Below are 22,282 nucleotides of genomic sequence, written 5' to 3'. Positions count from 1 at the left end.
GGATGCTGCCTCCAGGGTGTGGCCACTTGACACTTGTCACCAGCAGCTGGGGTCTGCTGTGCCTGGGCGGCCACACGCCTGGCCTGCATGCCTGCTGCTGATGCTCAGAATCATCTCTGACTGCCCCACTTTCTGGGTAACATTCCATCTGGTTCAAAATCTCGGGAGGAGACACGTGTGGTTGGGCCCAGATATGTGCCCAGGTCAGAGCAACCGGGAAGGCAGAGGGAGCATGCGTTCCCTTTCAGCTTTTGGGGGTGGACAGCAGGGTCCTTCCTCATACTGAGCTTAGGGTTCCCCCAAAATAGGAAGGGTGTTCTTTGATGAGCTATCCACTACAGCGCCGCGTTAGTACGGAAAGAAACTGTAAGACAGGATGCGTAAAAGCACAAGGGAGGTCTAAACGTATCACTAGGGAGATTCCTAGGAGAGAAATTATATTTGATTGGGGATCAGAAAAAGTTTCATAGAAGTGGCATTTGAGAAAGTCTTGATGAACAAGATCTTTACTAATAGAAATAAATGGCGATGGGGTTTCAAGCCACTCGGGAAAGGAAAAACATAACACACTTCAACCTGAATGCAAAACGGAGATAGTAACATAACATGTTTTTCATTAAATTCCTATTTTGCTTAAACTGGACGGAATTTATTTCTGTTCTTTGCAGTGAAGAATACGGACTGAGTATATGCTCACATTAAAATACCACTCCACCCAAGCATCCTGTGTGACCCCACTGGAGAAAGTATGGATTTTATGTTTAATTCTGGCTCCTTAATTCTTACATAGACATTCCACCACAAGTGGGGGCATTGGGTGCAATGTGGCAGCAATCTGTAAATTGAAATACTTTTTCACTGACTCAACGTTTATTTAGAGCTTAATGTGTTCCAGGTTTTGAAACGAAGTGAACAAAATATAGATATGAATAAATTCAAGACGCTGCCTTTGTTATACGAGAATAATGCCCTCTCCCCCAGGATGCACTAATCCCTAGAGCCTGTGAATTTGTTACTTTACATGGCAAAAGGGACTTTACGCACATGATTAAATTAAGGACATTGGGATTAGGAGATGATCCTTGATTAACTTGGGGGGGGGGGTCATCTGGTTGCATAGGAGGAAATCATACAAATGGATGTAGAAAAAGGAAGCAGAAAGAGGAAATTCACCCTAACGTGAAAGTGGCTTAAGTTACTTGAGTAGTGAGTATGGAATCATCACCACAGAGAATTGAGAAGAAATTTAACTAAAAAATTGAAATAAGATTAAATAAAGCCCACTAAAATACACAAATCGTAATATTTACAGAATGCTTACAAGACTGTGACATGTAAAATGTTGAAATTTCACATAATTGCATATATGTGCAAAAAATTTAAAAAGCATCTTCATTTAACTGATCTCATTTTCTTCTTTCTCAATAGAGTGTGAAAAAAGTCCTTAACCTGCCAATCAAATGCAACGGGGGGCCTTTCCCATCAAGTAATCCTTTGAAGTACTCAGTCAATTCAAAGCTCAAAGTTGAGGCTGTTTCCTTAGCCAAAGGGTACACCCTCCATGCGGTTCTTCCTGCAGAAGGCATCTGGGTGCAGGGAAATCTCACACACCGTCTTTAGAGGGAGTGGGGGGTACACTGTCCTCTGGGACACGCTGGTCTTTACTGTGTGTGGTCAGTTTTTCTCTGAGAACTCAGCACTGTTGTCTGCCAACATGGGGCCAGTCCTGCCTTTATTTGGGCATGTACTGGCACCCACTTCTGAAGTTCCTTGGTCACCTATTGCCATTTGCTCCTAGTCAACAATGCTTCACATTCCAAGACCTCCACATCCCACTGCAGTCCTCTGCTGGTTCACTCGTTCTGTCAGGACATTTGTAAGTCCCTCTCCAGTCAAGGTGTGAAGGAATGCTGGCTCCCCAGCCCAGAATTCACTGGCTGAGAGTGAAGGGATATATGTCGGAGGCACTTCTCTCTGTCGATGTTGCTGTCTGTCCTGGGAGGTGTGCATGCAGCAGAGACTCAAAACACCAAGGTGGATATCCTGTGACCTTCCTTGATTTGTCCAGCCTTTATCATCTACCTAACCAAGCCCCAGGAGGAGGCCAGAGCTGGGTACCTTATCAGAGACGCAGACAATACCCTCTCTAAAGCAAACTCAGAGCATTCAAACATTTGCAGTAATTTAATGTGACAGGAACTGAGGAAACAGAGGCTAAGGGGTGGGAAAAGAGGTCAGATCATTAACAGTTTATTAAATGAGGCTATCAATTACCCTCCAGAAAGCAGTAGACTGCCTTTCCTAGATTTTACATAATAATCAGCTATTCCTTTCTAAAAATCACTTGGGAAGCACTGGAGAAGATGGTTTGGAAGGGGGAGAAATGGCCGTCAGGGAGGTGAATCACAAAACCGGTGGAAGAAGCTGAGCTAGCAGGCACGAGGAAGATTCAGGAGATTTTGACAATGAAGGCCTCTCTCAAGACCCATCCAAAACAGAGAGCCCTCTCTGATTCCATTAGTTTTCCATGCAACCTCCACCCAAATTCCTACAGTGCTTGTGAAATGGGCCCAATGTTGGCACTTAATTATTGTCTTTTGCTTTATTCCCTAATTCTGTCCTGCGCCTTACATCAGGCTCCCTAGTTAAAACAATACAATAGTTTATGGAATTGAAATGGCTAGTAAAGTCATCCAAAGCCAGATAATGCACTCGACCCCGCCGTAGCTGAACGCGGAGAGCTGACATAGTCAGTTCACCCTCGGGCCACCACACTGTCGCCTAGGCCCCCGTCCCCAGCCGGAGGCTGTCTGCAGAGGGCTCGAGATGCCAACCACGGCTGCTGCTCCCGCCGCGTCCAGCAGAGGGCGCGTCGCCTCGGTCAGGGAAGCCCTGCAGAGACACTGTGCGCTGATGGATTTGGGCCTCTGCAGGTGCCGTAGCGCCAGGCAGTAAACAGGAAGTAGATCTCTCTCTATTTGGGTTTCAGTGTTCGGGGGAAGGAGGCCGTGGATTCAGGGCGGACCGGTCAGCTCCTGCCGTTGCGCGCGCCTCCAGGGAGGCCGAGTTCCGTGTCCACCCTGCGCCTCCCCCGCGCGTGCCGGCCCCAGACGAGGTGTTCCGTCCCGAGCCGGCCCCGCCTCGCCCGCCCGCCTGCCCGCCGGCGCCATGGCCGAGTACTCCTACGTCAAGTCCACCAAGCTCGTGCTCAAGGGAACCAGGGCTCAGAGGTGAGGCTGCTCTTTCCTGCCCTCCGCCCCCCGCCGCGACTCTCCGGGGCCCTGTGGGTCGGACCCCAGCCCCGGCCCGGCCCCTTGTCCCGGGGCGCAGAGGCTGCGCCGGGTTCGGTGTAGCATTTTGTTCATCCACCCATCAGGTGATGGACATTTAGATTGTTTCTACGTTTTGCTGCTAAGAGTGACGCTGCTGTGAATATTCTTTTATAAGTCTTTGTGTGAACTTAAGTTTTCTTTTTGGCGGGGGGTGTCTACGTAGAAGTAGATTATTAGGTCATACGATGTGTGTTTTAACTTTTTGAGGGAACTTTTAACGTTTTCTTTTCCATAGCGGCTGTACCATTTTACATTCTCACCGGCAACATATGATTCGTGTTAGCTCATCATCACTTTAAGAGTTGGGTCAGGGGACTCCCTTGTCCCCTCCTGGCCTGAGCCGGGAGCTCTGTCCTCTTGCTTTCTCACTAAATAAAAGCCTCTGCCTTGCGCTCTCCTAAAAAATAAATAATAGTAAGAGTTGGGTCAGTTATTATAGGAGGGGAAACGGGCTCACAGAGAGATTTAAGTAAAATTTCCAAAAATCATAGAGCTTAGAAGTGACAGTTTCAGGGTTTGAAAAGACAGCCTGGCTCCAGAGGCCGTTCTCTTAATTTTAACATAATATGTACAGATCAGAAGTGCTTCTCAATGTGAGAGGTAAGAGGGTGTGTTAACATAAATCATTGTAAATCCATGATTTATGAGTCAATGTACAGCTTAAATACTCTTCTGAGATTCCCTCTAGTGATACTTCATGTGCAAGTCAATATATCTAAATTTATCTTTATTATCTCGTGTAGTAAGAAGAAAAAAAGCAAAGAGAAGAAGAGGAAAAGAGAAGAAGAGGAAGAAACTCAACTTGACATTGTTGGTAAGTCAGTTTTCTATACTTGGTTCTGAGAAGAGTTAACATTGGTTGAGATCCCTTTAAAAATACTTTCTTAGCTGGGGTAAGTAGTAAAAAGAAAGTGGAAGGAATTTATGACCTATTCATGTTTGTCTTAAAGTGCTCAAATATTGTTTACCGTTGTCAGTTCCTTCTGTTCGCTAGCACAGTAAATGCTGCTGCCTTTTCTTCATTGTCAGGAACAAAACACAGGAGAGGAAACGTAGCTCTCTGATTCAGCAGGGATTCTGATATATAATTTTAAAGGCCGAATACAGATAAATATTACTTAACCAAATGTATTTTACTGTGGTTATTTTCTTTGAGCATGTATGCATTTTAATTGTAGAAGCCAGTGATTTGTGTGGCTCTAAAGGAAATATAAATATTTACTTCATAGTAAAAATAATTACTTTGTGTACTGTGAAATGAATGAAAATTTTAGACAGAGGTAGCCTGTAAATGCTACCAGAGATACACTGACTTAAACACTCTTAACCAGCCTGTTTACTGTGTAGTGACAGAGATACCATCCTCTCTGTTACTATCCTTTCCACACCTATACTTTAAAGCAATTTTTTTTCTTTTTTAATACCTGGCAAATTGCATTTTGAAACTTGGTATTATGGCTCCTTCACACTTTATATGAATGGTAATGAATGGTATAAAGCTAATACTCTAGAAAAACCTTACTTTTTTTAAATAGCAAATCAATTCCAAAATTATGGTAAGTATCTTGATTAGCTGTATAGGCACAGAACTGCTGTGTCCAAGGACATGTGAATATTTAACTATATAAGAAATTATAAAAAATTTTCCAAAGTTGTTGTACCATTTTTATACTCCCACCAAGAAAGCATTAAAATTCTGTCATGTCTATTGTCCAAGTCTCTGTTTTGACTTTTCATTTGTTTTATGGTATTTCTTTGATAAGCAGTTTTCAATTTTTGTAATTGATATAATTGATTGTATAACATTGTATTAGTTGTAGGTGTACAATATAATAATTTGATATATATATATATATATATATAGAAGTTGTGAGCTTTTATAAAGCCCAATTAATTTTTTTCTATTACTGCTACCACCTTATTTCTCCAATTTAAATACTTACCCCGAGGTCCTAAAGATATCCTTTCAACATTTTCTAGAAGAGCTTTCATAGTTTTAGCTTTTACAGTAGATCTGTGATCTGTGATCCATCTCAGATTAATTTTTGGTATATGTGAAGTAGGTAGAGTCAAGGTTCTTTTTTTCTTCCTTCTCATATTGCTGCCCAGTTGTTCCAGCCTCCTTGGTGGACAGACTTTCCTTTCTCTGTTAAACTGCTTGGTGTCTGCAATAGAGTGAGTTACAAGAAGTATATATTTGGTCATTCAGATGATTCAAATCTCTCTCAGGTACATTGGAACTTCACAGTTACTGAAAACACTTCAGAGCCATAAAGATGAATGGGTGTCTTGTACAATAATGAGAGACTTTTGCACCCCACGCAAGGGTGAAGGCTGGAGGTTGACTCAGCAGGTAGCCAGTGGTTTAATCAGTCATGGCTGTGCCATGAAGCCCTCACAGAAACCCCTTGAGAAGAGCGTTTTGCTCTCCCTTTTGCACCCCACTCCCCTTCTGAGAGAACTTCCACTTTTGGGGAACTCAGATGCTTCCATGTGCCGCCGGGCAGGCTGATGGTGTCACAACTGGGTTGAATTCTCAGACACCCTCCTGGCACAGGAGAATTGTTGATGTCGTGATGGAAAACACACCCACACAACACACACCCTGGACTCAGGATCTGTGAACCCTAGAGGAGTGTCTTTGTCAAAAACATACTGACTTTATATGTGCTGGTCTATTTTGTTCCATCAGTTTGTCTATTGTTCCATTGATGTATTTGTCTTAACTCTCACATTTCATTAATCTTGAAATCAGATAGTGTGAGCTCTCCAACTTTATACTTCTTTTATAAGGTTGTTTTGACTATTCTAGATTGTTTGCATTTCCATATGAATTTTATAGTCAGCTTATTACATTCTACAATAAATCCTGTTGGATTTCCTGGGAGAATTGGATTGAATTTAGTTAATTTAGGAAGAGTCAACATCTTAATATTGACTCGATAACTTGCAGTTTTCAGTGTAGCAGTCTCGCAAGTTTTTTTAAATTCTTAATGATTTATAATTCTACAGTACTGTAAGTAGAAATTAAATTTTTTTTCCAGTTATTTATTGTTAGGATAAGGTATATAATTGATGTTTGTATATTGACTGTGTTGCCTGAGACATCATTAAATTCATTTATTAGTTCTAGTGTTTGTTTGTTTACGTAGAAAACTGAGAAATCTATAAACTGTTCACTATGAATTTGGTTTTACTTCTTCCTTTCCAATCTTTGTGTTTTTATCTCTTTTCTATTTCTCATTGCACTGGCCAGGACTTCTATAATGTTGACAGAAATGGTAAGAGCAGACATAATGGTCTTATTCCCAATCTTAGGCAGAAAGCTTTTAATAGTACATTATAAGATGTTAGCTGTAGAATTTTGTAGATAACCTTTTGTCAGAATGAAGATGTTTCCTTTTAAACTTAGTTTCCTAGGAGTTTTTATTGTAAAGGGTGGTTTTTTCCCTATCTAATCATTTTTTCTGCATCATTGAAATGATTACATGGCTTTCTCCATTTAATCTGCCAGTGAATTACACTGGTTTCATTTTCAGCTCTTAAGCTGATTTGTATATAGTACTAGGTAAGACCCATCATCATTTAAGCTAAAATTTTACTAATCTTTTTTTATTAGTAATGGAAAGCCTGCCCTATTTAGATGTATAGAAACTTCTTTGCAGTGTGCTTAATTTAATTACTAAAACTTCTAATTATGAAAATTCTAATTCATAAGTAGAGCAAAGAATACAATAAGTCTCCCATACATCCATGCCTCCAGCATTAGCAATTATCAATATTTTACCAGTCTTGTTTCATTTACACATATCCATGCTGTGAGATAATACCCCACATACAATTTTTCTGGAGAATTAAAGTAAATCGCAGATATTGTGTCATTTTACCCATATATGTATATGTGCATTTCTTATAAAGTCAGTTTCTCTCCTTCCTTCTATTTTGCTCTTTATTTTAATATATAACACTATATCATTATAAGACCTAACAAAATTAACGATCTTTAATATCATCTGATATGCTGTTAATGATTGACATATTTCTATTTTAGCTAAAGTATAATTTAGGTTCACCTTCAACAGTGAAAAAGTCATAGCTCTTCCTCTAAGGTGGAGAACAAGACAAGGATGCCTGCTCTTGCCATTTTTATTCAACATAGTATTGGAAGTCCTAGCCAGAGCAATTAGGCAAGAAAAAGAAATAAAAGGCATCTAAATCAGAAAGGAAATACAGATTTGCCTCTTTGTAGATGACATGATATATATAGAAAACCCTAAAGACTGCCTGAAACTGTTAGAATAAGCATATTCAGTTAAGTTGCAGGATACAAAATCAACATACAAAAATCTGTTGTGTTTCTATTCGTTAATAAGCACTAGCAAAAAAAATTAAGAAAACAATGCCATTTATTAACCTATTCAATCCAATTGCATTAGAAAGAATATAATACCTAGCAATAAATTTAACCAAGGAGTTCAAAAACCTATATACTAAAAACTGTAAAACATTGATGAAAGACATTGAAGAAGACACATATAAATAGAAAGGTATTCCACTCTCATGAGTTAGAAAAATTAATATTGTTAAAAAGTCCATACTATTCCAAAGCAATCTACTGATTCAGTGCAATCCCAATCAAAATTCTAGTGGCATCACAAAATAGAATAAATAATCCTAAAATTTGTGTGGAACTAAAAAGACCCCCAAGTAGCCAATGCAATCTTGAGGAAGAACAAAACTGGAGGCATCATGCTCGTTGATTTTAAACTATGTTACAAAGCTGTAGTGATGAAAGCAGTATGTTATTGGCATAAAAACACATCAATCAATGGAAGAGAAAAGAGATCCCAGAAATAAACATATGGATATATGGTCAGTTAATTTATGACCAAGGAGCCAAGAATATACAAAGAGGAAAGTACATTCTCTTCAGTGAACAGTGTTAGGAAAACTGGACCACTGTCCTTTACCATACACAAAAATCAACCCAAAATGTATTACAGACTTGAAAGACCTGGAACCATAGCACTCCTAGAAGAAATCAGGTGATAAGCTTCTTGACATCAGTCTTGGTGAAGGTTTTTTTGGATTTGATAACAAAAGGGAAAATAAACAAGTGGGACTATGTCAAATGAAAAAGCTTCTACACAGCAAAGAAAACCATCAACAAAAATGAAAAGGCAACCTCCTAAATGAGATTAAATACATGCAAGTCATATATCTGATGAGATTGATATCCAAAATATATAAAGAACTCCTACAACTCATTAGAAAACCAGATGTTCATTGCAGCATCATGTATAATAGTGAAGACATGGAAGTAACCTAAGTAACCATCCAAAGAATGAATGAAATGGATAAGGAAAACGTGTATACATATATAATGGAATATTACTCAGCCATAGAAATGAATGAAATCTTGCCATTTGTGACACCACAGATGGACCTTGAGCATGGACATTATGTTACATAGAGTAAGTCAGAGAGAGGCAAATGCTCTATGGTCTTACTTATATGTGGAATCATAAAAAACAAAAATAAAAACCGAACTCATCATACAGAGAACAGATTAGTGGTTGCCAGGGGGAGGGGGTGGGGTGGATAAAATGGATGAAGGGGGTCAAAAGGTACAAACTTCTAATTATTAAATAAATAAGTCATGGGAAGTAATGTACAACATCGTGACTGTATTTAATAATACTGAATTGGATATTTGAAAGTTGTTAGGAAATAGATCTTAAAAGTTCTCATCACAAAAAAAAATATTTGTTACTATGTGTGGTGATTCATGTTAGCTGGACTTAATTGTGATCATTTCACAATGTACGAATAACAAATCATTGTGTTGTACACCTGAAACTAATATATGTCAATTACAGTGCAATAAAGAAGTTTGGGAAAAGATCTGAGACCATTTTTTTCTGTTAAAATACAAACTTTTGCAAAACTGCTTAAATAATTAGACCCTGGAGTTTTACATTTGTTAGTGTACCATAGACACAGTCTCTGCTCGTTTTGTTTCTAATCTAAAATCATAGTTATGAATACTATGCTAGGGAAGTGTCTCTGGAGGGATACCTGAGGAACAGGTTAAGGAAGTCAGTGCCTCTGGAAAGCAGTCACGGATGGATGGTGGCCGGAATGAGAGTGACTGACTGCTCTCTCTATATCATTTTGTCCTTTCACATGTACTACTATGTTATATTTTTAAAAGAACCTAACCTGACTGTTGGTGGTAATCATCTTCATCTGCACACACACGTACACACACATAAGTGCGTGTAAAACTGATGACTGCCAATAAGGCTCATGGACAGCATCAGAGTCACTTTCCTGATTTTGATACTGTGCTGTATCCATGTAGGATGTTGCCATTGGGAGAAAGCTAGTAAAAGATCTATGAAATCTCAGTATTATTTCTTGCAACTTCAAAATAAAAAGTTCTTAAAAATAAGTAGAGCAACAATAAGAATTTTGTGTCAAATCTAAAATATAAATTTAAATACTGATTTTATTTTTTAGGAATCTGGTGGACAGTAACAAACTTCGGTGAAATTTCCGGAACCATAGCGATTGAAATGGATAAAGGAACCTACATACATGCACTTGACAACGGACTTTTTACCCTGGGGGCTCCTCATAAAGAAGGTTTGTGTCTGAGAGAAGCACTGGAAGGCCACTTAACGTACATGTTTTATGATAGTCACTTAGGCCAAATTCTAACTCTTCTCAAATATATTCCAAAGGAATGAGTCCACTGCATTTGACTCTTCCACTTTTTTCTTTCATCAAAATTCACCAAATGTTGGCAACTCCCTCTTTCCAGTGTGAGCACTTGAAAACATTCCGTACAGTTCAGAAGAGTATCTTGTGGAAATCAAAAACAACATGAGTATTTGAAATAATAAGTAAAAAGAGGAAGAAAACCTGGTTGAGTTAAAGGTTTGATTCCTTTATTCTTTAGACCTTTTGCCAAAACTGTCCTGAAGCATTGTTAACAGTTTAAAGTTTTCTCATTCTTCTTAGCCTACCAGAAGAGGCACTAATGAGATAATTAAAAAATAAAAAGCAGTATCTTTTGGTCTGAATGGCCATCCCTTGAATAAATTAAAGCATTTAGTTTTTTAAAATATTAAATGATTATTAGTTTACTGTTTTAAAACACAAAGAGAAAATATCTTAGAAGTGATTAAATAAGCACCAGGTCTGAATTACTAGGTATATAAAACTAAACACTGTACTTATAAGAAAAAGTAAATATGATACTGTGAATACTGTGTTACAGTTATATGGTATGATAGACATTTAATTTTAAAACTACTTTTTTAAAACCTGAAGAATGTCTTTACATGTATATTTATAATGAAAGTCAAAATTATTTCAAAATGTTTTTTCTCTTACAGCTGATGAGGGCCCTAGTCCTCCAGAGCAGTTTACAGCTGTCAAATTGTCTGATTCCAGGTAAGCATGAACTGAACTATAATTAAAAATCTTTTTTTTTATTTCATTTCATTCATTGAAATATTCCAGTATCTAGCTAAACTAAGCCTACACAGTAATTGTGATTTAAAAAGCAAAACAATTTTTAAGTGATATTTAAAAACTACAACATTATTTATATATCCAGTAAATATGTAGGTATTATTAAATTACATTTGCAATAACTATGTCTTTAAAAGAAAGTTGAAGCTCCCAGTAAAAATGTACATTATGATTCCTACAATACTATGCTAGAGAAAATGAAGGTTAATAATGTCACAGACCAAATAAGACATGCATTAGAAAAATCATGGGAAGATAACAGATGTAAGACAAAACCTGGTCTGATATTGCTATAATATGTAAACTCACTGGTCAGAAATTGAGACAAATAGGAAGATAGAAGAAAGGAATATTGTTGATATCAGCAGAGAATGTTACATAGTCATAAAGACCAAAAGAATATTTTGCTCACTACTTTTACTTTGGTTTATAAACTGACCTGTTTTATTCTCACAATCAAAAGTACAGAATGATACTTTGGGTAGTAGATATAGACATTAAATTTCAGTATTCCAATAAGTGGCTCCCTCAACATGATAATGATTTGTATTATCATTAACCTGTAAACAAGCATAAAGCCATTTCCCTGGCAGCACAGGGAATTGGGAGACTACAAAATTAGAAATCATATTTTTTCTTGAAAAACATCACATTAAGATGATTGTTTTTATACCTACTTTGAATGGCCATACTTGTTGACTTTTAAATAATAAAAGCAGAAGAAGAAAAAGAAAAAGCAACACAAACTTCTTTATAGTTGAAAACAAAATAGGCAAATGAGGAAAATATTTGCAACAACTTTAAGAGGCAAGGAGTTTTTGCTCCTCACAGGTATGTACAGTATTCATAACACTAAGAAAAACAGTAAGGCCTCAGTAGAAAAATGGACAAAAAGATAATTTTAAAAACTAAAAACTTAAAGAAGTATAAATATCACTAATAAAAAGCAAATTAAATAGAATACTATTTCCATCATATCAGATTTTTTTAAAGGCACAGTGTTAACAAATCTATGGTAAAAACTTCCCTATTTGAGGTAAGAATGTAAGTTGATACAAATTTTTTTGCAAAGCAATTTGACAGCATGTATAGGACCCTTAAAGTTGGTACCCCCTAATATATAGTGATTTCCCTTCTAGGTATCTCTTCTAATGATAAATCAACAATTTTACGTACAGAAAAGATAACCACCAGCCCTATTTATAACAGAAAAAATAAATTTTGATTATTATAATAGAACATTATATATCCACCAACAGTAGTAATTTGAAGAATAATTAATTTGGAAAATGTTTGCTATACAAGATATATAATGCTTGCATTAAAAAGCAATATAAAAATGTATATACAGAACTGTATCATCCATTATGGTAGCCAGTAGCCACATGTGGCGTTGAACATTTGGACTGTGGCTGGTCTGAATATTTATACACACACATTTTTCTGTTCCATATTTAATTTTCTTTCTCTCAGTTTTTAACATTACCTGTTTTATTCCTCTGAAGAATCGCCCTCAAATCTGGCTATGGAAAATACCTTGGCGTGAATTCAGACGGACTTGTTGTCGGGCGTTCGGATGCCATCGGACCGAGAGAACAATGGGAACCGGTCTTCCAAGATGTAAGTGCTAATACAGTTTATAAAAGCTCTTGTCAATGTTAGAGAAAGTCTTTGACAGTAAAGGAGAGCATTTATTCTAAAGAAGAAAGACAAGTTATGTGTAATAATACATTAAATTAAAAAATAAAATGAATTCGTAGCCTAAAAAGATCTCAAAAAATAATACAATCTAGCAAAAGAAACAGCAAAGTGAAAGACAATCTACAGAATGGGAAAAAAATATTTGCAAACTATATATCTGATAAGTGGTTAATACCAAAATACATAAAGAACTCATACAGTTCAACAGCAAAAAAATTCAAATAATCCAGTGAAAAAAATGGGCAAAAGACCTGATGTTTTTCCAAAGAAGACAATACGAAAGACCAGTAAGTACATGAAAAGATGCTCGACATCACTAGTCATTAGGAAAATGCAAATAAAGACTACAGTGAGATATCACGCCTGTCAGAATGGCAGTCATCAAAAAGATGAGATAAATGGACGTGAGAAAGGGATCCCGGTCACAGTATTGATGGGATTATAAATTGGTGCTAGACTGTATGGAGTTTCTCAAAAATTTAAAAGTAGAACTACCATATCACCCAACAGTCCACATCTGAGAATATATCAAAAGGAAATGAAAATGCTAACTTGAAAAGTTATCTGCACTCCCCTGTTCAGAGCAGCAGCATCATTCACAATAGCCAGGACAGAGAAACAACCTGTGTCTGTCAGTGAATGAACAGATAAAGAAAATGTGGTGTGTGTATACAATGGAATATTATTCAGACGTAAAAAACAGCAATCCTGCAGTTTGTGACAATAGGAATGGACCTTGAGGGCATCAATGCTAAGAGAAAGGCAAATACTGGATGACCTTCCTTATATGTGGAATCCACAAAAACTAAAACCCAACACAGAAAAAGAGATCAGATTTGTGACTACCAGAGGTGGAGGGGGAATTTGGAGGAAGGTGGTCAAAAGGTACGAACTGAGAGTTACAGATAAATAAGTACTGTGGACGTGATGTATAACACGAGGACCATAGTCAGCACTGCCGTGTGATGTATGTGAAAGTTCTAAGAGTTCTCACAAGCAAAAGAGGTTTTTTGCTTTCCCTTTTTATTGTTTCTGTGTGAAATGATAGACTCTTAAGTAAACAGTACAGCAGTCATATCACGGTGTACATACGTCAAGCTATTATGCTGTCTGTACACCTTAAACTTACAAAGTAACGTTGTGTCAATTATGTCTTATAAAACTGGGGGGAAATAGTGCAGCAAAAATAGCAGTAGTATTTTCACCCACCATCATTTCTGTTCACTGTTGGTGCTTGAATTTGGTTCTCTTATTTTTCGTTAAACATCCAGGAGTCTTCACAGGATGGCCAGTTTTACATCTTGAGGCAGGAAAACAGGATAGTTCAGGAATATCTTCTTAGCAGAAATTATGGATGCCTTCAAAAATGTTATGGACTTGTGGTTAAGAGGACAATGGAGCAACCTTAGGGGATGGCCAGGTTGTGACAGTTTGTGCATAAAAAAACAATTGTAAAAGGGTTCATTGAAATTTATTCTGTAATGTCTTTGAGTTCATAATGAAGTGCAAAGAGAAAAGCAAATAACATACAAAAAGTTTTAGCAAAAGGATGATAATATATTCTTATTAATTTTAGTAAGTAGGCAGTCTGCAGTGTATGGATATTTTGTTTTAAGTCTTTATCTGATATTCAGAATGCAAAAGTTCCTTTTTCTATTTGTGTAAGCAGGAAAGAGTGAAAAAAAATACAGGAGAGCTGAACAGTCTCCCAAAGTAGATCCCGTATGAAGAACAGCAAGGGCTGGTGGGCACCAAACAGAAGAGGAATTCAGTGGTTGTGCACCACCCATGGTGGTGTGCAATAATCAGCTCAAAATGGGACCCGGCAGTATTTTCTAAGATGATAAATTAGTCAAGCAGCCCCCCAAAAGAGGTAATTACTCAGACTCATTACCTCTTCCCCTGGGATGAAATCTCTGGGTCAGTAATTTTCAAACTTTTTTTTACCCCGTTAAGTGAAAAAACATTTTTGCATCGAAGTCCAATACACGCATACGTATAACTGAAGCAGAGTACTGAAGAGTACTGTTTACCTCCCTGTTGGGCACTTCAATAGTTTCTGTTTCACCCCTTTTTCTATGTCCTTTTTTTTTTTTTTCAGTACTGGTCAGGATCCACTAAATTGATTTCATGAACCACTTCTGGGTTGCAACCCCCTTCTAGATGATCCTACTAATATAAGAGATACCTTATAATAAAAATTCTATCAACAGAAAAGGCCACTATATCATAAGGCCAGGAAAATGAGTCAGAAACTACCACTCAGACAAAACTTAAGGCAAGTTCATTTCACTTTTTTGTGGAGAAAGACACTAAGTTTTAAAAATTTAAATTTGAAAGAGAGAGATTTAAAAGTCTCTGATGTAATAAGTGAAACTTCATTGGAGAAGAAACTCAGCTGAAAATAAGCAGCACGGGTTTAAATTGTCTTGTCCTCTGTAGCCATATCCAAGGTCATGAAGTCATTGAGATGATGGAAAATCCAGCCCTTACCTTGTCAAATAAGAAATCAAATTCATGTTATTAGCACCTCTGAAACTGGATATAATAGGAGGTTATTAATACATTTTATAATGATTGCGAATGGTTTGATGTTTAAGGTGTTCAAAGTTTCCAAAAAAATCAGCCATATACAAGTTATAATTAAACCTTCTATTTGTTAAGGGAACTCAAATAATCAAATTTATAATTTAGGTTTACGTATACAAGAAAATTAATTTTCAAAGTTCTTTTAGAATCAGTTTAAGACATTGAGCATTAAGTAACTAAAGAGTATTAGTATGTCTTTCTACATAGAAAAGTTCCTCAGACATTAATTCTTAAATTTCTGAGCAATAAATTCAAAGGCCCCAAAGGGTAGCTTTTCCATATTTTTATATTTTCTAATTAGGGAGAAAATTTTTACTTAAAACACAGTTGTTTGAGTAAATTCTCATGCATCATGTTACAATATTACAATTTTTTTAGTCTTTAAAGCTAGTTTTTTTCAAACTTAACTAAATCAGTTAAATCCTCAATAGATCTTTGAGGCCAAAGGAAGCAATTCTATTTGATCTAATTAGAATTTCGTCCTATTAATAGAATATGCAAGAAATATTTGTTGTGGTTATCTTTGAGTAATAAGACTATAAGTGATTTTGGTTTTCTTTTCTATATTTTTTTTATTTTCCATGTTTTCTCCAAATTCCTTTTCCTGATTACTTTAAACCATGGGAATATTAATTTAGTCTGGAGACTTAAGAATCCTTTTGTAGGTATTGTCATAACTATTTTTGTTACTTTGTTTTATATAGGGGAAAATGGCCTTACTGGCCTCAAATAGCTGCTTTATTAGATGCAATGAAGCAGGCGATATAGAAGCTAAAAGTAAAACGGCAGGAGAAGAAGAAATGATAAAGGTAATCTTGACTGTAGACTAACACATATCACATATGATGTGCTTACAGCTCTTTAAAATGTTGAATAATCATTTATCATCACTCTTTAAGATTTCATAGCCTTTTATACTATGCTCCAAATAATCTCTATTTTTAACAAAAATCCCATAATTGCTATCTTGTTTGTACCATGTGAAAGAGAAATGATGATTACATCTAAGAGCTACCTTGCTTTTATTTCCATGTATTAGTATCTTTTTTTAAGTAGTTCCATATGCCTTTTAGGCCTGCTTTTTTTTTCTTGCCTGAATTTAAAATTTTTATTTTTAAATAGATTATATGTTCATATGGTTCAAAATTTTAAAAATATAAACATATGAGGACATGTCTCCCATCCTTTATAACCCTCTATATTTATAAATAGTTTCTTTATAAAAATATGAATGTTTTTAATTTTCTACACTAAAGTTATCCTCTGTATATGCTCTTTTAGACCCTGATTTTTTTTCCTTAACATTGTATCTTGGAGATTTTTCTCTTGTCATCATGTAGAAAGTTTTCTCTCTCTCTTTTTTTGTAACAGCTACACAATACTCCATTTTAGGGTTGTTCCATAATGTATTTAATCAATTCTCTATAAATGGAAATTTAGGTTATTTCTAGTCTTTTGCTCTTGCAGTACTACAGAACATAACTTTGAATGTGCATCATTTTGTAGGTATGCAAGTATATCTGAGGCTATATTTTCAGAAGCAGATTTACAGGGTCAGTGGGTATATGCATTTGTAATTGTTAGATACTGCCAAATTGCCCTTCCCGGGGGTTATACCAACTTACACTCCCCCCAGCATATACCAGAGAAGGTTACTAGGTTGTTTGGATTTTAATACTTGAGCATCTGTGTTGCTAGTAACTATAAAATACATGAAAGTCAGCAAAACTCAGGGCTTTAGCCCTCAAATTCTGAATCTTTTTGGTGAATAAATAACTACTGCCTTCTTGATGCATTAGTTTTCTTCTTGGCATTCCACCCCAGTACTGAGCATTCTCAACCTTGTCTCTGCTGGGAATTCACCCGTTCCAGCCAGTCTGATCCAAATTCCCTGTGTGTCATGCAGGAGGGAAGGCTGGAGAGAAAGGCTCAAAGAAACAGAGGGGAAAACGCCTTGTCAAAGTGGCCTTAATCCTTATAAATAAATCATACAATTCCATCCTAAATTTTTCTCTGCTACCAGCATAATTGAAAAACATCTATGAGGTATCTGCACATGCTTAATGTTAAATTCCGTTATCATATATTTGATTTTACTTTTTTTAAGTTCTCAATTTTCATAGTACTCGGTTTTATAGTCTTTTAGTATCTTTTTACTTTGAAAAATATTGCTAATTTTTTTTAACAAGAATGATATTGTCAACTCTTCATCATCTGGAATTGATTGATGGAAAAAGAGATACTACTCCAGACAGCACAGGAGTTAGACATTTCAGTATATCTTCCATAGTTTGCTGAAAAGGCATTTTCACTGCCAAAGTCTCAAATAATTTCAATCTGTAATTTAGATATTCTTTTACTACATTTTGAAGTGTCAGTCATACCGTTTTTCTGTTACATAAGCAAAACTAAAGCGGTTGACCGCAGGCACTCGGCTGCAAGCAGCATGTGCACTGGCTTCTCAATCTTTGTAAAATCCTGTAAGGCACTATTATTATATTATCTTAACTTTACAGAGAGGGAAACATCCTTTGACCCTTATATATTTACCGGTTTTGATGAGTCACTTCGTGAAAGCACAGATACACAGCCAGTTACCTTAGGGACAGATATGCGTGCCCAGCTCAGTTGACTCCAGAAACTACTCAGACATTGCATATCACACGGCTTCTCAGGGAACAGGGTAATTTGATCCTACTGTATTACTTTGAGGCCAAAATTAAATTAAATTGTTGTCTAATTGTTCAGCAGGATCTGATCTATAAACTTTTTCAAATAATTTTACAAAATGCTGGTGGATTTCTGACTTAACTATTTTTAGTTTTATTTATATTAAATTTTATTGTATCATACTTAAATTATTTTTATCTGGTTTACATTGTAAAAATATGATTGTTGAAGACAGACAATGCAAATATATGTGCAGTACTTTGCACTTGTGCAGAAAAAGTAACCACTATGCTTTCTTTCTCATCAATTACAGCCGTTTTTATACAAAGTACCTGTCAGATTTCCCTGGGTCAGTTTGGATAGTCAGTACCTGGAATCTCTGAGCAATGGTAACCCAGGACTCTTTCCACCTTGCCTTTCACATTGCAGGCTGTGTTAGCCTGTGTCAGCCATCCGCCTTTACGGCGTGGCCTTACCTACCAGAACATAATCCCTCCTACTAAAGTAGTATTGTGTCTCAGGCCCTGACCAGGAATTTCCCCATGTCTTCTGAGACACATCTAGCCAAAAGTGTTACAAATTGGCACATTCGTTATTGGTCACCACATTCTTAGCAGTCTTGAAATTGGACTCTGAGCCACAGAGATCACTTTGGAGAGAAGGGTCTTTGGGGATGCAGTTGGCAGATATACGGCCCTGAATTCTGTCACTTTCTTGCCCTGTTCAGTTGATCCTAATTGTAATATATATATTATATATATAATATAATATATATATATTTATAAATTAATGTATGGCATATGATAGTAAAAATCTGTCAAAATTTATGAGGATATAAGGAATATTTCAAAGGGGTGGATTCCAATTAGGTAGAAGCAAATTGTGTTATGTTCAGAGTCTTAATGGATTGGGTAATAGCATATGCAAAGTAAACTACTATCTTAAACTTACAGTGTTATAAAAATAAGCATAATGTACAGCGATAATTTGATTCTACTGTATTACTTTGAGGACAAAATTAAATCAGTTAAATTGTCTTATTGCTCAGCAGGATCTGATCTATAAACTGTTTTTCAAATAATTCTCTGTTAAGTGTTTCTAATGCAAGAGCTCTAGAGAAACATAAAAGAGTAATTATTTGTATGAACTGTATATATATAAACAAAAGCATACATCTAGAACCTGTCTTTTTCTGCATCTGATTGCTAAGCTGTTTTCTTTTGCATAGGAAGTCGTCCGGAAAGTTCTTATGTAATAAGTAAGTGGGGAAGAGGGAAGACAGATATGTAACCCATTGGGTTCTCATCTCCAATATGCAGATCAGATCCTGTGCTGAAAGAGAAACTAAGAAAAAAGATGATATTCCGGAAGAAGACAAAGGAAATGTTAAACAGTGTGAAATCAACTATGTGTACGTATTCTTTTCTATTCTTTTCCTTTTAGACCTGCAGACTTGACAATGACGTACTTCCTAAGGCACCTAAAGTAAAATATCTGAAGGACAAGAAGAGGCAGCATAATATAGACCCCAGGACAGCACCGAGCTGAATGCTTTCTGTTCGCAAGGCTTTGATTTTCCTAATTATCCTGCTGGCTTTCATAGCTAAGGTCACATGGGTTCGCCATTCTCCCTGTTCGTCGATGGAGTGGCTGTGACTGTCAGTGCATGATGTCAGCCAAAAGCTGTTCCACAGCCAGGACACGGGACTCCGGCCCCCTTGCCCTGGTATAAGTGGGGCTTTGTGAGGTGACCCTTGATAATGGAGCACTAAGGTCATCTTTGTATTTAAAGAACTGTGTGTTATTAAAGAAATACAGTTAGTTTTTTCTTAATGAAAACTTTAAAAATATTTGTAAGCTCATCAATAAGCATTTATAATCAAAGTTTGATATATTTTTCAAGAATGACATTTTCTTAACAGGAAGAAATTTCAGAGCTTCCAAGACCACAAACTTAAAATAAGTGAAGAAGACAGTAAAATACTTAAAAAGGCCCGGAAAGATGGATTTTTGCATGAAACACTTCTGGACAGGTAGGTATAGTTCTACTTCCAACAGTGTTCAGTAGCCAATAGAAGTGGCATATATAAAACCAATGTTCTTTTGAACTATAATGGTTTTCAAATTTTTGTCTTTATTTCTGATTTGTGAATGTGGTGACATTACCTAATAAGGATATAAGTCTGGGAAGATATCATCAAGAACATCTAAAAATAACCAGATTCCAAGTACCTACCTATTTTGTTATAAGAAATTCAGATTTGACTGAAAATACTTTATAAATTTATCATCATCTTTTTACAGCTATTAGAATCAGAGCCAGAAATAGTTTGACTAATTTCAAAATTCAATAGGTTCTATTAGAATACTGCAGGTTTCTAAAAATCAGACAAAATGATCACTCTAAAAATTACTAAGTATATAAAATTAAACAAAATTAAAGCACTTTTATTACTAAGTTGAATTTAGGGAAGTGTGCAGGATATTTATTCATCATAGCTCATTATTAGTATTTATTCATTACTATTCTATTTAGATAAATAATGACCTAGTTTCACAACTTTGAAAAATGGGTTGAGATGTTTAGTTGTGATCTTGCAACTAAAAATCTAATAAATGTCAGATTAAAAGAGATTTTGGTGATATGCCACTCATTCAAGTCCTATGTTGCAAAAGTTATCCTAAATATTTCTTTACGTTACTTGATAAAGACAGTGTTTTATCATACATTTCCTGTTAGCTAGTTGATCAAGTTGTTACTGAAATCAGTAAATGAAGTAAGGTTTTCCAGCTGAGAAAATTAGCATGTGTCTATTTCTAAGAAATCAAGAATAGGATATAAAAAATAATCAGGATATGGACTCAGAAGAAATGGAATAAGCTCCATGTCCTGCAACTTTCCTCACTTACAAAAATTACATTGCCATCCTTTTAAATAGTTCAAGGTGTGCTTAAATTCAGAGGCAATCAAAATTGCTACTGTGGATTGAAAAGGCCCTTAGGCAACATTTGTTAAAGATTAGGAAAAGACTTTCATAAGAATAGAATCCATTTAATAAAAAGATTGAAAAGTAAAAATTTTAATTAAAACATGTTAATATAAATAGTGTGGTAATAACAATAACCAAAATTGAGAATCCAGTTTCTATGCATGGACTTGTTTATATTTAGTAGAAGTTGACTATATATGGTGTGTTTTACATAAATTAATTTTTATTGTCTTTGTTTAAACAGGAGAGCCAAATTGAAAGCTGATAGATACTGCAAATGACCATGATTTGTTTGTCTTCTATTTTTTTCTGAATAAAATAATCAATGGAAGTGTTTTTACAGAATTATTGGGCTATTTTGGAATTATTACTGAACTAGTAGCTAGTTTAACCAAGGTTTATCAAGCTTAATTGAGATTCTCCAAGGATGTGCTTTTAGTTAACTGCACTATTTCACGTGAGAATGAATCTTAGAGTACACATGTAAAGTGATGCAGAATTTATTTTCTTTTCTGGATCCCCGTTCTAAAGCATGAAGTGCTTCTGTATGAACCGATGTGTCTTGTGCAGTTTGTGGAATCTCTTACTGCTTTACAGTCTGACTTGGCATTACTTGATTTATTACATGCTTAATCAGTACCTTTAAAAGGAGTTTAGAAATTCCCAGTCCAGTCAGTCAGCAAGGCTTTGATTTTTTCTCTTAAATATTGCCCAAATCACACACAAGCCAAATAGCAGAACCAAGGGGTCTGGGCAGAGAGAAAGAAATCAGGTATCAGGCAGTGGGATGCAACCAGAAAACATCATCATAGAGTAAGCAGGCTCGGAACAGGATGAGAGCAAACTGGGGAAATTGCCTACTTAGGACAGTTTAGCCACAATGGATATGCATGTAATGCCTTAATTCTCAGTCGTGGAGCGGAGTGGAGCTGTTGGTTCAAACACTAAGCATTGCTAAAGTCTGCTATGCTGTGACGGTTCATTCCTAGCCGGACTCGAGTTCCTGAACACAGTACAGCTGACCCTTGAACATGGGTTTGACTATGAATCTACTTAGGCACAGATTTTTTTTTCAATGAACATATTTTTTAAAAATTGTGGAAATTTACAACCGTTTGGAACAACATTTTCTGTAGCTTTGTTTATTGTAAGAAGTATATGATACATATAACATACAGAACAATGTTTTAATTGACTGTTATGTAATCATTAAGTCTTTTGGTCCACAGTTAAATTTGGAGGAGTCAAAAGTTATACACAAATTTTCGACTGAGCAGTGCCTCTAACCCCCACATTGTTCAAGGGTCAGCTTCATCATGCATGTCATCTAACCCTGCGAGTATTCCATGATCACATTGCCTATCATCAGATGCATAGGCTTCACCACCAGAACTCTGCTTTAGAAGGACAGAGGTATCTGTTCACTTAAATTACAGGGCCCAGCCAGGACTGAGGCCT

General features: G+C 36.1%; 1 protein-coding gene across 1 annotated transcript; it reads left to right on the top strand.

Annotated features, from left to right (window-relative positions):
* Window positions 1-2,945: 2,945 nt before the first annotated feature.
* FRG1 (FSHD region gene 1) lies at window positions 2,946-21,169 on the top strand. The gene is made up of 9 exons (XM_017641785.3): window positions 2,946-3,230; window positions 4,076-4,146; window positions 9,855-9,980; window positions 10,736-10,793; window positions 12,380-12,494; window positions 15,869-15,973; window positions 19,154-19,245; window positions 19,757-19,867; window positions 21,069-21,169. The coding sequence occupies exons 1-9, from the start codon at window positions 3,169-3,171 to the stop codon at window positions 21,103-21,105; spliced, it is 777 nt and encodes a 258-aa protein (XP_017497274.1). The 5' UTR covers window positions 2,946-3,168; the 3' UTR covers window positions 21,106-21,169.
* Window positions 21,170-22,282: the final 1,113 nt, after the last annotated feature.

The sequence above is a fragment of the Manis javanica genome, chromosome 12 (genome assembly GCF_040802235.1).
Source record: "Manis javanica isolate MJ-LG chromosome 12, MJ_LKY, whole genome shotgun sequence".
Taxonomy (NCBI): domain Eukaryota; kingdom Metazoa; phylum Chordata; class Mammalia; order Pholidota; family Manidae; genus Manis; species Manis javanica.
This window is presented reverse-complemented; position numbering and strand designations above follow the sequence as displayed.

What these genes read in the sequence shown, in the direction of transcription:
- FRG1 (XM_017641785.3), top strand. Translation starts at nt 3,169, where the DNA reads ATGGCCGAGTACTCCTACGTCAAGTCCACCAAGCTCGTGCTCAAGGGA. An exon ending in GAGAAGAAGAAATGATAAAG is followed by an intron (nt 15,974 to 19,153) that starts GTAATCTTGACT and finishes TCCAATATGCAG; the next exon opens with ATCAGATCCTGTGCTGAAAG. An exon ending in CAGTGTGAAATCAACTATGT is followed by an intron (nt 19,246 to 19,756) that starts GTACGTATTCTT and finishes TTTTCTTAACAG; the next exon opens with GAAGAAATTTCAGAGCTTCC.